The sequence below is a fragment of the Salvelinus alpinus genome, chromosome 5 (assembly GCF_045679555.1).
Source record: "Salvelinus alpinus chromosome 5, SLU_Salpinus.1, whole genome shotgun sequence".
Taxonomy (NCBI): Eukaryota; Metazoa; Chordata; class Actinopteri; order Salmoniformes; family Salmonidae; genus Salvelinus; species Salvelinus alpinus.
In genome coordinates, this window is record NC_092090.1 from 65,154,010 (window position 1) to 65,168,598 (window position 14,589).

General features: G+C 40.8%; 1 protein-coding gene across 3 annotated transcripts in view; it reads left to right on the top strand.

Annotated features, from left to right (window-relative positions):
* The window catches only part of LOC139576548 (netrin receptor UNC5D-like), a 228,634-nt gene extending 216,251 nt beyond the window's left edge, over window positions 1-12,383 (top strand). For all 3 annotated transcript variants that reach the window (XM_071402761.1, XM_071402762.1, XM_071402763.1), the window contains 5 exons: window positions 508-735; window positions 4,835-4,984; window positions 7,731-7,895; window positions 8,297-8,475; window positions 9,201-12,383. In XM_071402761.1, coding sequence (XP_071258862.1) covers window positions 508-735; window positions 4,835-4,984; window positions 7,731-7,895; window positions 8,297-8,475; window positions 9,201-9,480 — 1,002 coding nt within the window. In that variant the 3' untranslated portion in view covers window positions 9,481-12,383. The remainder of the gene's footprint in view (window positions 1-507; window positions 736-4,834; window positions 4,985-7,730; window positions 7,896-8,296; window positions 8,476-9,200) is intronic.
* Window positions 12,384-14,589: the final 2,206 nt, after the last annotated feature.

Consider the following 14,589-nt stretch of genomic DNA (forward strand, 5'->3'; position numbering starts at 1 on the left):
TCTCATTTGTGTAAATGATATAGCTTTGTATGTCTCCAATTTGCTCGCTGGTATTTTTTATTTGAAGTGAACACAGCTGTTTTAGAGAGAGATAATGTGGGATATAATTATGGTAGCTGGCTGGAATGATAAAACGACTGATTCCATTATTGTAGTTTAAAATAATAAAAGGGGTTTCCCACCTACTGCTGTTGTTCATGATGACTGATCTGTGTTCTGAGATGTTACCATCTCATCTACCTCGGAAACTACGTATTAGCAGATATTATTCCTGTTTAAAAAAGCACTTCAATTATATTAATTGAACCAAACATTTAAATGCTCCCATGATGACACAACACTATAAAAGATGCTGATCAAATACACATCCACAAATAGCACAATTGCATAATTATAGTATTTCTTCTCGTATTTCTTCTCAATGTAATCAAATGTAATGATGCTTCATGCAATTGTCTTATCATCCTCTGTTGCCAACCGGCCTGTGTTCTGTGTTCCCTGTCACAGGAAGTGATGTCAGTAGAGGATGAGTCAACATTCTGTTACTGCCTGATGGACTCCAGTAGCTGCCACCTGCTGCTGGACCAGCCTGGCTCCTACGCCCTGGTTGGTGAACCACTCACTCAGGCAGCCGTGAAGAGGCTGAAGCTAGCAGTGTTTGGCAGCATGGGGGCCACACCCATGGACTACAGCCTCCGAGTGTACTGTGTGGACGACACGCCATACGCCTTTCAGGTAAGCAGGAAGGGGCTCTGCACCATAAATCGACCCATATGCCCTATGCATTTCTGGAGATCTGAGAGGATTTGATTGGTATAAGCAATATGGTGATTTTCCAAGGTAGAGCTATTCGGGGTCAATTTGAGATTAGGTCATTCTCATCCATTTTTGTCATGCAATGCCTGTTTGTCAGTAGTGGAATGTAAGAAATACTGTTGAATAATAGGTGTATTTCCTGGTGGTTGCATAATACATACGCACACGTTGTTTTCCTTTGCTTGGTTCATTATTTTCATTGATTGCAGTTTGCTCTTGGGCAATCATCTGAATCGCAGTATTGATGGCAGTGCTTAGGCGGCAGATGATAGAAGAGAATCAAGTCCCTCACAAACATTGATATTTACGGGTTAGCCTTCCAATCATTCGGTCATATAATTCAATAAAGCATGTGAATGTCTGTATTGATATCTCATCATCTAGCATCAGGGAAATCAACTGCCTCAGTTCACTCAAGAGACATAAAGCAGAACAGAAGCGATCAGAACAGAATAGGCCTCAGGAGTGACTCAGCCCCTGCTTGTGTTCCTGTGATTTACCAGAAGTCACTGACAGCTGGGTTTAAAATGCTTTTTGGATTTGGTTTATGAATCCGTCCCCAGCGCAGGCTGCCGAGCAGATGCCAGCCCCCTCTGTCCTCTGGGCCTCTGTCGGCTACAATCACACTCACTCTGCTTCATGTTGTTCAAGTTCTGGCTATAGACGGACAGAGTCAATCACCGGTCATATCCTAGACTTAGATCAACAGGATGCTCCTGATAATAATATTAAGGATGTCATTTCAGTGCAAAATGTACCCAAATGTAGCTCTTCCTCTGGCTTCAGTTGCCATACAATGTGAAGATGGGGCTAGCACACAACCTAGTCTGCATAGGGAATACAGATTACAGAATTACAGAAGAGTACCATTTGCTCAAGCAATGCTGATATTAATGCAGGGGAAGAGGAAATGTAGCATTGAAAGGGTGTCATTTCTCAAAAGGTCAAAGAAAATGGCCATGATGTATCCTAAAAATTATTTTATGGATTTTAAATTTGATTTTAATAGAAAAGTTTTGTCTTGCAGAACAGGTTATCTGATGGGATAGGATTACATGTTCATTCAAATGAAAACTGATGTGGCTCATGTAATGGAATGTATTTTTTTGTAATGTCAGTTGAGTTGAATCAACAAATCACAGCACATATTGATGGGCACACTTCCTGCTTTTACTTCCTGCTTGTACTGTACTTCCTGCTTTGATCCTATGGGTCAAAGGTGTTCTATTAGATTGACAAGATAGTCAAGTGATCGCTCTAACAATGGAAATATATGTCCTCAAAGACGGAAGGGAGGCGGGAGAAGGTGAGATCAGGTGGGACCATTCTAGCAAATGAGAGCGCAGATATGCGTATGAAGAACAGGCCAAGATAAATAGAGGACTAATCTTTGTATCAAATCTAATTTTATTGGTCACATACACATGGTTAGCAGATGTTATTGTGAGTGTAGCGAAATGCTTGTCTGTGCCATTATAGTGTCTGTGACAGCATGGACAGACATCTCCATTTTAAAATAGTCAATTTTCTTGTTCTTCATTGGCTGTTTTCTCCCAACTCATTGGCTGTTTGCTCACAAGTCCCAACTCATTTGACTACTTAAACATTTTGGAAGCCCTCAATTGTAATATCCATGCTAAAATGCATTATATCCATGATGAGTCCTCAATCTATGTCATGACAGCAGGCACAACTTCGATATAAAGTCGTTTTTGGGTAAGTTGCCGAAATGCCACATATATAAGTGCATTCGCAACAACCTAACTTCTATTCGATCAAATAAGCCTCACGTAGCAAGTAATAATTTTTCTGTTGACCAAATTCGACACTCATTGACCTCAATACAAAAATTATACTTACTTATTTTCGTGGACAAATTTTGAGCGGAGTAAAACCTCTCGTTTCGCCTCTTACTCTCTGTATGGGTACACTCGCAATGGCAGCCAGTCCACCCTTTATGCCATCATTAACTTGAATGGGGATACCTGTTCTATTGATTCTATTTCTATGGCAGCACATGCAGTCAGGAGCGGAGGAAAGGAGAAAATGTGTCTCCCTATATAGTGCATTCAGAAAGTATTCAGACCTTGACTTTTTCCACATTTTGTGACGTTACAGCCTTATTCTAAAATTGATTACATGTTTTTTCTCTTCCTCATCAATCTACACACAATACCCAATAATGACAAAGCAAAAACTGTTTTTTTTTTACATTTTTGCAATGGAAAAAAAAAACTATCACATTTACATAACTATTCAGACCCTTTACTCAGTACTTTGTTGAAGCATATTTGACAGCGATTACAGCCTCGAGTCTTCTTGGGTATGATGCTGCAAGCTTGGCACACCTGTATTTGGGGAGTTTCTCCCATTCTTCTCTGCAGATCCTCTCAAGCTCTGTCAGGTTGGCTGGGGAGTGTTGCTGCACAGCTATTTTCAGGTCTCTCCAGAGGTGTTCGATTGGGTTCAAGTCTGGGCTCTGGCTGGGCCACTCAAGGACATTCAGAGACTTGTCCCGAAGCCACTCCTGCGTTGTGTGCTTCGGTTCTGAGCGCTCTGGAGCAGGGTTTCGTCAAGGATCTCCCTGTACTTTGCTCCATTCATCTTTGCCTCGATCCTGACTAGTTTCCCAGTCCCTGCCGCTGAAAAACATCCCCACAGCATGATGCTTCCACCACCATGCTTAACCGTGACGAGTTGAATCTTGGTTTCATCAGACCAGAGAATCTTGTTTCTCATGGTCTGAGTCCTTTAGGTGCCTTTTGGCAAACTCCAAGCGGGCTGTCATGCGCCTTTTACTGAGGTGTGGATTCCGTCTGGCCACTCCACCATAAAGTCCTGATTGGTGGAGTGCTGCAGAGATGGTTGTCCTTCTGGAAGGTTCTCTCATCTCCACAGAGGAGCTCTGTAGCTCTGTCAGAGTGACCATCAGATTCTTGGTCAACCTCTCTGACCAAGGCCCTTCTCCCCAGATCGCTCAGTTTGGCCGAGTGGCCAGATCTCCAAACTTCTTCCATTTAAGAATGATAGAGGCCACTGTGTTCTTGGGGACCTTCAATGCTGTAGAAATGTTTTTGTACCCTTCCCCAGATCTGTGCCTCTGCACTATCCTGTCTCAGAGCTCTCTGACAATTCCTTCAACATCATGGCATAGTTTCTGCACTGACATTCACCTTTCCAAATCATGTCCAATCAATTGAATTTACCACAGGTGGACTCCAATCAAGTTGTAGAAACATCACAAGGATGATCAATGGAAACAGGATGCACTTGAGCTCAATTTCGAGTCTCATATCAAAGGGTCTGAATACTTATGTAAATAAGGTATTTCTGTTTTTTGCAAAATGTCTAAAAACCTGTTTTTGCTTTGTCATTTAGGGGGTATTGAGTGTAGATTGATGAGGGGAAAAAAATATTTGTAAAATTTTAGAATAAGGCTGTAACGTAACAAAATGTAGCAAAAGTCTAGAATTCACTGTAGATATATTTATTTGCTATTACGGAGACCGCAGTCATTTGGCTGGCCAATTACCGTCATCCAAAATTCCATGACCGTCACAGCCCTAACACAAACACACACAAACAGTCACAAGCAGTCAGCATGGCATGGTGTTAGTCATCCCTCTGTTTCTTTTGTCGCTTCTCTTTGAGATTGAGATGTCTGAGAATAGACCGCTCATACATTAAACGTCCCACAGGAGCAGAACAATGGTGACAGATGAATACCTTACAGCCTCAAATCAAAAAACACTTTCATCATTTCAAATACAATTTGGGGGATGGATGTTAGCCGATACATGCTCATCCAATGCATTCAATTGAAACTTCAATCTTGTATTGTGGTTCCGTATTTAATATAGCTCGCTACTAATGAGAATTGTTTTTTAGTATTTCATGTAATTTCTCTTGACTTTAGAAAAGTATCAGGTTTTGTGAGGATTTGTGGTTGGCAGCAGAAGTGAACTGTGGTGATAAAGAGAACTGTCCGACTGACTCTCCGGTACCTCACTCCCTCCAGGGAGTGGTGGCCACAGAGACCAGTAGAGGAGGACAGCTCCTGGAGGAACCTAAGATGCTGCCTTTCAGAGGGAACACCTTCAGCCTCCAGGTCTACATCCAGGATGTCCCACAATTTCTATGGAGCATCAAACCCTTTACTACGTGTCAGGTAACTGTTTTAGACTTTAAACTACTTCGAGATGTAGACATTATGATGTACATGTTATGACAGTCTCTGTCTCAGCAGGACTTGTGTCCGTTGTAAGTTTCAGGAAGAATTGTGTCAGTCTAATCAGAACTAGACACTGTAAGACATTATCGACTTCTGCCTTACCCTAAAGCGTTTAGCACTGAATCATTTCAGAAACTGTTGCTATGGAACTTCAAACTCTTTACCACTTGTCAGGTATTGTTAAAGCAGTCTTGGCGTACACATGTAGACTGTTTGGTACTTCCAGATATGGACATTATCTTGTTCTGCCTTACCCTAAAGTGTTGAGCACTAAAGATTTTCAGAAACTGCAAATCTTAGCATAGAAAGCAGTGGTGGAAAAAGTACCCAATTGTTATACTTGAGTAAAAGTATAGATACCTTAATAGAAAGTTACTCAAGTAAAAGTGAAAGCCACCCAGTAAAATACAATTTGAGTAAAAGTATTTGGTTCTAAATATACTTAAGTATCAAAAGTAAATGTAATTTCTAAAATAAGAGTAGAAGTATACATTATTTCAAATTCCTTATACTAAGCAAAGCAAATGGCACCATTTTATTGTTTAAAAAATATATGGATAGCCAGGGGTACACTCCAACACTCAGACAAAATGTACATACGGTGCATTTGTGTTTAGTGAGTCTGCCAGATCAGAGGCAGTAGGGATGACCATGTGTTTGCTTGATAAGTGTATGAATTGGACCATTTTCCTGTCATTCAAAAAAAGCATTCAAAATGTAATGAGTACTTTTGGGTGTCAGGGAAAATGTATGGCGAAAAAGGAAAAAAAGGAAAAGTAACAGTTGTCAAAAATATAAATAATAAAGACCAGATACCCCAAAAAACTACTGAATTAGTACTTCAAAGTATTTTTTATGTACTTTATACCACTGATAGAAAGTTGTATGCATTATTAATTGCCAGATGGTTAACAAAATGTTTGGTTACAACCAGACTGTCTTTTTTACAGGAGGTTGTGTACCTTTATTGGTAACTGTGTGTGCACACTGCATTGCCCCCATACATCTGTGAGGGGTGAGGAAGTAGGGTAGCGTGTCTCACACAGACCGTCAGACAGACACCTCCTCTTGGCTTATTTATGATGATCTTTGTAAGGAGACTGCCACTGTGAACCTCCCCCTTTCAAAGGGCAGTTGGAGAGTAATGGCTCTTGCCTGGACCATACATCAAGTTAGCTTTTTATTTTTTATTTTACTGCTAGAGTACCTGGCCTCTCCACGTCCATCATTCCCCTGTGCTCCATTATCTGACACATCCATCCCACATCGGGGATGATCAAAGCTAAGGGGTTAAGTTCTCTTTAGGCACACTAGGCTGTTTTTTTTACTGTACAGTTAGCTGGTGTCCCTATCGCCATGGTTACGTATCAAATGGCACCCTGTTCCCTATATAGTGCACTACATTTGACCAGAGCCCAAAATTTTCGCCTAAAATGACACCCAAATCTAACTGCCTGTAGCTCAGGACCTGAAGCAATGATATGCATGTTCTTGATACCATTTGTGCAAATGTGAAATAAATGTAGGATAATATAACACATTATTAGATCTGGTAAAAGATAATACAAGCAAAAAAAGCATCATTTTTTTTTTTTCATCTTCTTTGAAATGCAAGAGAAAGGCCATACTTTCAGATTGGAGTCTGGGTGTAATTTAGATTTTGGCCACCAGATAGCAGCAGTGTGTGTGCAAAGTTTCAGACTGATCCAGTGAAAAATTACATTACTGCACAATATTTTGCATCAAGTCTGCCAGGAGTTTGGTCAATTGATATATTTTCAAGTACATAACTATAGAGAACATACAAAAATGCTATGGTAATAAAAATGTTTAGTTTACACACTCCCAGGAATGTCATACATGGTGGATCATTAGCTTATACACTAACTTTCACACATCTAGATGGCCAGGCGGGGTGGGTGTGGAGCCAGGGACAGCAGTGGGGTCAAACTATAGACCCCGGTTCCTACATTTGAACATAAAAATTGATTTTATCAAACAAAACTATGCTACATTTTATCTCTGGGACCCTCAGGATGACAACTCAGAGCAAGATTACTGAATGTAAGTACATGATTTACCTTCAGAGGTGAATGTATCAAACCAGTTGCCGTGATAAAAGTTTTTTGTTGTTGTGCACTCTCCTCAAACAATAGCATGGTATTTTTTCACTGTAATAGCTACTGTTAATTGGACACTGCAGTTAGAGTAACAAGAATTTAAGCTTCCTGTCCATATAAGACATGTCTATATCCCGGAAAGTTGGCTGTTGTATACAACGTCATTCTAGTCACATTAGTGCACGTTAGCAACAACCGTCCTGGTTTAGGGACACCCATCCTGTTGAGGATAAGTAGTGCACTATATAGGGGATAGGGTGCCATTTGGGAGGCAGCCCCATCACTGTGACTCGTTTACAGGTGACTTTATTATGCAGAGATGGAAGATGGAAGCGTGCAGGAGGTCAAGGATGTTTCCCTACAGAGGTGCCCACTGCAGAAATGTATTAAACATCAAAGGCACTAATTTTCCCGTTCGTCATTCCCTCGGTCTCGGATATTGTGTGTAATATTTAGCCCGCGATCCGACATCCATTATCAGAATTAAGTGGGAATTTGACCCCCCCCCCCAGTACAAATGCTTACTTCCATACATAATTCTCTCTTTGTGTCCCTGCCTGCAGGAATTCTCCTTTTCCCAAGTGTGGTGCAGCAATCAGAAGCCGCTGCACTGTGCCTTCTCCCTGGAGAGGAACAGCCCCACCACCACCCAGCTCTCCTGCAAGATCAGCGTGCGCCAGGTCAAAGGTCATGAGCAGATTCTGCAGGTCTATACGTCCGTGGCGGAGGTGAGCCTGGCTCTCCGTGTGTGGAAAGACATTTTACTTCCACAATCCACACAACCTTTATTTAACCTTAGTGAAGTCAGTGTCCTCTGCTGTCACTAGCTGAACATCCTGTTCTCAGGAGTCTGCAGTGGTTGTTTCTCCCTATTCCCTGTGGTGTACTACTTTTGGCCAAGGCCCATAGGGCTCTGGTCAAAAGTAGTGAAATGTAATAGGGGATAGGTTGCCATTTGGGATGAATCCTATGCTTCTTTCTAAAACCGAGGGTAGCTAGACACTATCAATGAGAGCTGACTTATTAATGGCCCTGTGTATCCTAACAGCCTTTTTTGTTAAATAAAATAGATTTTTAATTATACTTGACTCCTGTGACATTGTGTTTTGGCCCTGTTTTTCCCTTGTAGAGCAAGAAGGAGTCAGTCCCATTTTTTATGCAGACGGACTGCACCGTCACCTCACAGACGGGGCCCAAGGCCTTCAAAATCCCCCTCTCCATCCGCCAGAGGATATGTGCCACCTTTGACACTGCCAATGCCAAGGGCAAGGACTGGCAGCTCTTAGCCCAGAAACTCCATCTAGATAGGTGAGTGTCCAAGGCTGTGATCCCAAATGTAGTGCACTACTTTTGACCAGGGCCCCATGGTACTAAATAGGGAATAGGGTGCCATTTGAGATTTAGCCCAACTGTCTATCATGTCTCACTGAATGTTTCAATGATTACTTGAACAAACAGCAGAAGGTATTTGAGACTTTTGGGCTTCCAAATGAGCCCAATCAGCTGTCCTCATATTATATCTTATCATGTTAAGCTGATTTTAATTGAGTCTGATGGCACACAAATGACTGCATTCACAGAGGGTGATGCTTTTGGCAGGGACGGGTAAACCATTGTTTTATAGTGAAATACTGCCCTCCACTGGATCTAATGGCTTACTGTAATACACACATTGCAAGTTGTTACCCCAAACGACCCATAAGCCTACAGTGTGTTTATCATAGGCCTACAGTACATATTCAGTCCTAACGTGACATGGACTTTCCCCCCCTCAAATGTTGACTAGTTTACTAACTTTGATATTTCACGAAATCTCTTATCACGTCTAGTATGTCATTTCTCAGATACACACTTACTAGCACTGCATTGTCAGTCCCTCCCTGCTGAGATTTGGAAACAGTGCTGTGCTGAAACACAGAGGTGTATCTCATAGGAGACAAACAATCTATAAACAACAGTGTTGTTCACTTTGCTAAGTGTGCTGTGACCACTTTGTCTACCAAAAGTGTTTCCCCCCCTTTTCCTCCCTACAGAAACCTGTCGTATTTTCTTAAGCAACAGAGCCCCTCTGCGGTCATACTGAGCCTGTGGGAGGCACGACACCAAGACACTGGTGACCTGGACTCTCTGGCGAGCGCTCTGGAGGAAATTGGCAAGATCCACTCCAAAAGCACTGCAGCAAAGAGCCAGGAGGACCCTGAATCAGACTTAGTGCATCATTTAGGAACAGGTAGCCCAGGCAACCCAGTGTGTGGAATGGGTGAACTCACCAATCATGAGACTGCTAACTCAGTCCCAGAGTATACTGGCTGACTTATAAGAGGAATTCTTCTTCTACATAGATCCCAACAACAGAAGCGTAATGCATAAGATGGAGAGTGTTGTTCACAGTGCAAAACAACAAGACAGGCAAAAATGACCACTGAAAAAATATCAAATCTGTCATTGCTGTGTGCATACTGTATCCACCCTTTTCTGATGATGTACTGTAAATCTGTTTTGCCTTTCTGTGTTCTATTCCCTCCATTATTTTCCTCTTAGTTAATCCATTCTTAAGTCAGGCTGCCCCTCAATTGAGTTTCTGTTGCCCTTGTTTTCTTATTCGGTTGTTGGGACCAACCAATGCTCTTCAGAGAGTGGAACAGCTCTTCACCGTCCCGAGAGGTTGAAACTATCCTCAGTGCCCGAATGGAACCCCATTTCCTATGTAGTGAAAAGTAGTGCACTAAAAGTAAAAAGTAGTGCACTAAATAGGGAATAGGGTCCGCTATTTGGGAAGAAACCAATATCACACCCATTTACCGTAAGACATCTGTATGGTATTCATTCCTATTTGAATACTAGGTTATCAATTCCAAATAATGTATCAAATGGGAGAAACCACTCTGAAAAACATGTGAAAGGTACAGATTTGAATAACATGAGTTCTACTGTAATGGCAAAACCCCTGACGATGATGAAAATGTCTTTGTGTCAGGCTACAGTATCGTATGTGCGTATGTGTTTGTGTGTGCGCGCACGAGTTGTGGTTTGGCCACCCAGGGGGAGAAGGAGAACGCTGGAGGAGTTGTAAGACATAATTTCCTGGCACTGTGCCATGTGTAACACTGCATCTTATCACCCACTTCCAACCATTGACACCTGTCAAAGAGCTGCATAGCTCTTACACACAAGCCTCCCAGCAGAGGCACAGCACTTCACAACTACACAGGACATCAATGTGGATAGAATGTGTTATGGTATGGAAGCCCTTATGGTACATTAAGCATGCATGTTTAACATCCTGTTGTACTGTACAAGTAAGGAGAGCCCATAAGACTCTGAACAAAAGTAGTACACTATGTAGGGAATATGGTGCCATTTGGGACGCATTTTAAATGTCATAGGAAAGCAGGGGATTATGAATTACTGGTCTGAGCAATAGGCACTGTTTTGAACATGTTTAGAAAAGACATCCAGCTAAAACAAAAATGAAAGAATGCAACAGTAATTCATAGGATGGATAGTTTTTTTTCTTCATGTAATTCATAGGGCGGATGTATACTTTAAAGTCATTCTTATTATGCATATTTCTGTTGTATGTGTTCAGTGTGATTTCTCATCTACAGGTTTGGATCATGTCCCTTTGTAGTTACTCACTGCTTTCATTGGTATAGTATTATGATCATAGTAACAAGGATTTGAAATTATCCGAATACTTTTTGAAAATGTTGCTCATTTTACGAAAGACGCTCAACTTGTTGATTGTACACCTGTTGCAGTCTCCTCTGAACTACCAACACTGTTGGCACATAGTTTGTTATATGCAATTTCATATACAACAAGATTTGTCCCAAATGATACCCTATTCCCAATAGTGCGCTACTTTTGAATAGTGCACTTTAAAGGTAATAGGGTTCCATTTGGGACACAAAACATACAGTGTTGAGCTGAAGAGTGTTTATGCTACATGACCGGATTCATGTACCGTTTTTGTCGCTCTCATCATGAAGGATTACATAAGAGCTGAAGTTACATTGTACGTGAAACCTACTTTGCTATTCAGATTCGCTATACTCTACTGATAAATCGAATGTTAATCGTTATACAACCCAGCTGGCTATAGAACAGATTAGTGAGTGAGCTTTACATTTTGAATATGATTGTTTTTTAATTGTTAGTTGTTGAATTCTCCTTCCCTGTACTAATGTGAGCAAGAGTGGTACAAAAAATGGAAGCAAGTGTGCTGTTGTAATGCTAAACAGTGGCTGATGTTGCATTAAGAGCATTTGTCTGTAAAATACAATACATCATAACAACCAAACAGAATTGTAACTATTTTATTTAATGCAGCAATGCTGAGTCATGTCCAACTTATTAAATGTTGAAGTTAAGTTTCTAAATGTTAAGTGGGGCCACTGGGCTTTGAACCATGGATATATACACACACTAACACACACACACACACACACACACACACACACACACACACACACACACACACACACACACACACACACACACACACACACACACACACACTCTGTATACTTATGCTTTGTGTTAGAGTATTGCTGTGTCACTGGCTGAAGAGTTTACTGTTGGACCCCTGATTTACTGTCCCCTGAGCTGGGATGTGTCCCAAATGGTACTTTATTCCCTATAGTGTGTACTACTTTTGACTAGAGACCTATGGACCCTGGTGAAAAGTAGTGCAGTATATAGTGAAAAGGGTGCCAAATAGGACACAAACCTGGTAACTATATCTCCACCCTGATTTATATCACGGATGGATGTTACCTAGCTCTGGTCCAGGGCATTAGCTGGCTCAGCGTTATCATGCCACACTAACCCCGTGGACCAGAGCTAGAGGTTACAATGCTCCTTTTTACATCACGCATGGCCTTGGGCTTCATGTCACTATTCTTGTGCCTTGTTTAACTACTGTAAATGGTGAATGTTGTAAAGTACAGATGGGGCTGAAAAAAAGCAACAAAACAAAACCATACCAATATACATTTAAAAAAGTATTAGTTCAAAAAGTATTTAAGATTATATAATTGAATAGGCTGCAGAGCTTTTCTAGTGCTAAACATATATGTTTGGTATTACCAGGGCAGCTTTGTGGTATGTTATATCTATATAATTATGGACATTTTGGATGTTTTATGTACAGTAGAATTTGCAAATGTATATGTAGCCTTTTGGAAATAAATGTACAGTTGAAAAGTCTCAAATTTAGTATGAGTAGGTTACTGTGCACCTTTGACACAATGTATAATTCATTACCTACATGATATGCACTTTACTAGGTCTACATCACTGTAATTTTGTTTGAGTACATAATATCTGACATGCATGCCTTTTCATGCTTTTGATTTCTCCTTGCTTATATAATATGGCTCAAGTTGTTTTCTTCCACAAGGCTCTTCGTGATTCTACAGTAGCTTGGTCCCAGTTATCCTCTGGCTGTACTGTAACTCTAAAGAATACTGTGGCTGCTCATACAATTAGATTTTGATTATCTTAATACCAGCTGAGAAAAAGTGCCCTGACTGCCCACTTCTTGCATACCATGCAATCCTGGGCACACAGGAAGTTACTGTGCTTACAAGAGGCTGGACTGCAGAAGTGCAATACAGCACTAATGAGTCATGTGATGGCTTGGTTACACATGGTCTGTGGTTGTGAGGCTGGTTGGACGTACTGCCAAATTCTCTAAAACTATGTTGAAGGCGGCTTGTGATAGAGAAATGAACATTAAAATCTCTGGTAACAGCTCTGGTGGACAGTAATGCGTTCAGCATGCCAATTGCACGTGCCCTCAACTTGAGATATCTGTGGCATTGTTGTTTGACAAAACTGCACATTTTAGAGTGGTCTTTTATTGTCCCCAGCACAAGGTGCACCTGTCTAATGATCATGCTGTTTAATTAACTTCTTGATATGCCACACCTGTCAGGTGGATGGATTATCTTGGCAAAGGATAAATAATACTCTTGTTGTGTGTATGGAACATTTCTGGGATCTTTTATTTCAGCTCATGAAACATGGGACCAACACTTTACATATTGTCTTTATATTTTTGTTCAGTGTACTAATTTCCAGAGTGAAGTGTTTGCCTTCTTCAAAATTAGCCTAGACTCAGCACAATCCAAACCAAAGAAACCAAGCTGACATCTTTGATGGGTCGCTCAGCGAGCATTGCCACTCCCTTGAGTCTGCATCCTTATCAAGAACCACAGAATGCATCAGCTATAGCAAACATAGCAGCAGTCATGAGTGGTCCAGATGTCTTTTGATTGTTAGATCTATATGAACAATGGCTTTCTATATGAACAAGAAACTCCCCCCACCTGGTTGTCTAGGTCTTAATTGAAATGAAAAAAACAAAAACCAGCAAACAGTAGGCACTCCATGGAATGAGTTTGACACCCCTATATTAAAGGAATAGAATGATATGTTGATTTTAAGAAATGGTTTATGACCAGCATCTTATGTTTCACATGTTAGTGTTTTGCTGACCCCATGAGCAAATTGCTAAGGTAAGAGGTAAAAATATCAGCAAAACCAAAAAGTTCTATACAATGAGCGGCTGTGTTGGACACATACAATACTGTATGACAACTGCATATGTGGCATAACATTCGACGCATTTGATGCACTGTCCATACTAGCTGTGTTTTTTACCTTTTGTATTTGATATATATATGAATATGTGTATATTTATGTATATATACAGTTGAAGTCGGAAGTTTGCATACACTTAGGGTGGAGTCATTAAAACTCGTTTTTCAACTACTCCACAAATTTATTGTTGACAAACTATAGTTTTGGCAAGTCGGTTAGGACATTTATTGTTTACAGACAGATTATTTCACTTATAATTCACTGTATCACAGTTCCAGTGGGTCAGAAGTTTACATACACTAAGTTGACTTTAAACAGTGCCTTTAAACAGCTTGGAATGTTCCAGAAAATGATGTCATGGCTTTAGAAGCTTCTGATAGGCTAATTGATATCTTTTGAGTCAATTGGAGGTGTACCTGTGGATGTATTTCAAGGCATACTTTCAAACTCAGTGCCTCATTGCTTGACATCATGGGAAAATCTAAAAGAAATCAGCCAAGACCTCAGAAAAAAATTAAGACCTCCACAAGTCTAGTTCATCCTTGGGAGTAATTTCCAAACGCTTGAAGGTACCACGTTCATCTGTACAAACAATAGTACGCAAGTATAAACACCATGGGACCACGCAGCCGTCATACCGCTCAGGAAGGAGATGCATTCTGTCTCCTAGAGATGAACTTACTTTGGTGCAAATCAATCCCAGAACAACAGCAAAGGACCTTGTGAAGATGCTGGAGGAAACAAGTACGAAAGTATCTATATCCACAGTAAAACGAGTCCTACAATGACCCCAAGCATACTTCCAAAGTTGTG